This window comes from Microtus ochrogaster, unplaced genomic scaffold, assembly GCF_000317375.1.
Source record: "Microtus ochrogaster isolate Prairie Vole_2 unplaced genomic scaffold, MicOch1.0 UNK21, whole genome shotgun sequence".
Lineage (NCBI taxonomy): Eukaryota > Metazoa > Chordata > Mammalia > Rodentia > Cricetidae > Microtus > Microtus ochrogaster.
The window spans coordinates 1,446,778-1,447,348 of record NW_004949119.1 but is presented as its reverse complement, the minus strand read 5'-3'; the positions used below and the strand labels follow the sequence as shown (position 1 = coordinate 1,447,348).

At 34.3% G+C, this 571-nt stretch overlaps 1 protein-coding gene across 1 annotated transcript in view; it reads left to right on the top strand.

The window, feature by feature from the left end:
- Ecd (ecdysoneless cell cycle regulator) overlaps positions 1-571 on the top strand; it is a 23,884-nt gene that overhangs the window by 4,404 nt on the left and 18,909 nt on the right. The window contains 1 exon segment of the mRNA XM_026789542.1: positions 309-426. Coding sequence (XP_026645343.1) covers positions 309-426 — 118 coding nt within the window.

Here is a 571-nt window from a genome sequence, read left to right as displayed (position 1 = left end):
GCCCGGCTGCACCACTTGTTAAATGTGCTTTCTTTTTTCCATTTTATATTTTTTGCTTCTTTCTCAAAGAAGATGTTTGGATTGATATCCAGGTCTTCTATTTGGTTCCATTGGTCCTCCTGTCTGTTCTTATGCCAATACCAGGCTGTTTTCAGTACTGTAGCTCAGTAGTAGAGTTTGAAGTCAGGGATTGTGATGCCAGAAATAATTCTTGGAAGTCATTCAGTGGTTAGTTATTGAATACTTATGTCTACTTCCTTGCAGTGTTGCACATGCCTGGGTTGTGATCACTTCTCTCTTGTTTATAGGAGGTGTTCCTGCCCATATGTATGGCATGACAAAGTTTGGAGATAACATTGAGGATGAATGGTTTATTGTTTATGTAATAAAGGAGATTACAAAGGTATTTCCAGAGTTAGTAGCAAGGTAATGTAATTATTTTAATTATTCTAAACAAATTCTCATTTTAAAGCTTAAGTGATTATATTTGTGTTCTTTTATTAATTTTTGTCTGAAGTCTGGTAGAATACACACACAGGCACACACACATATTTTATTTTATTTTTTTTAA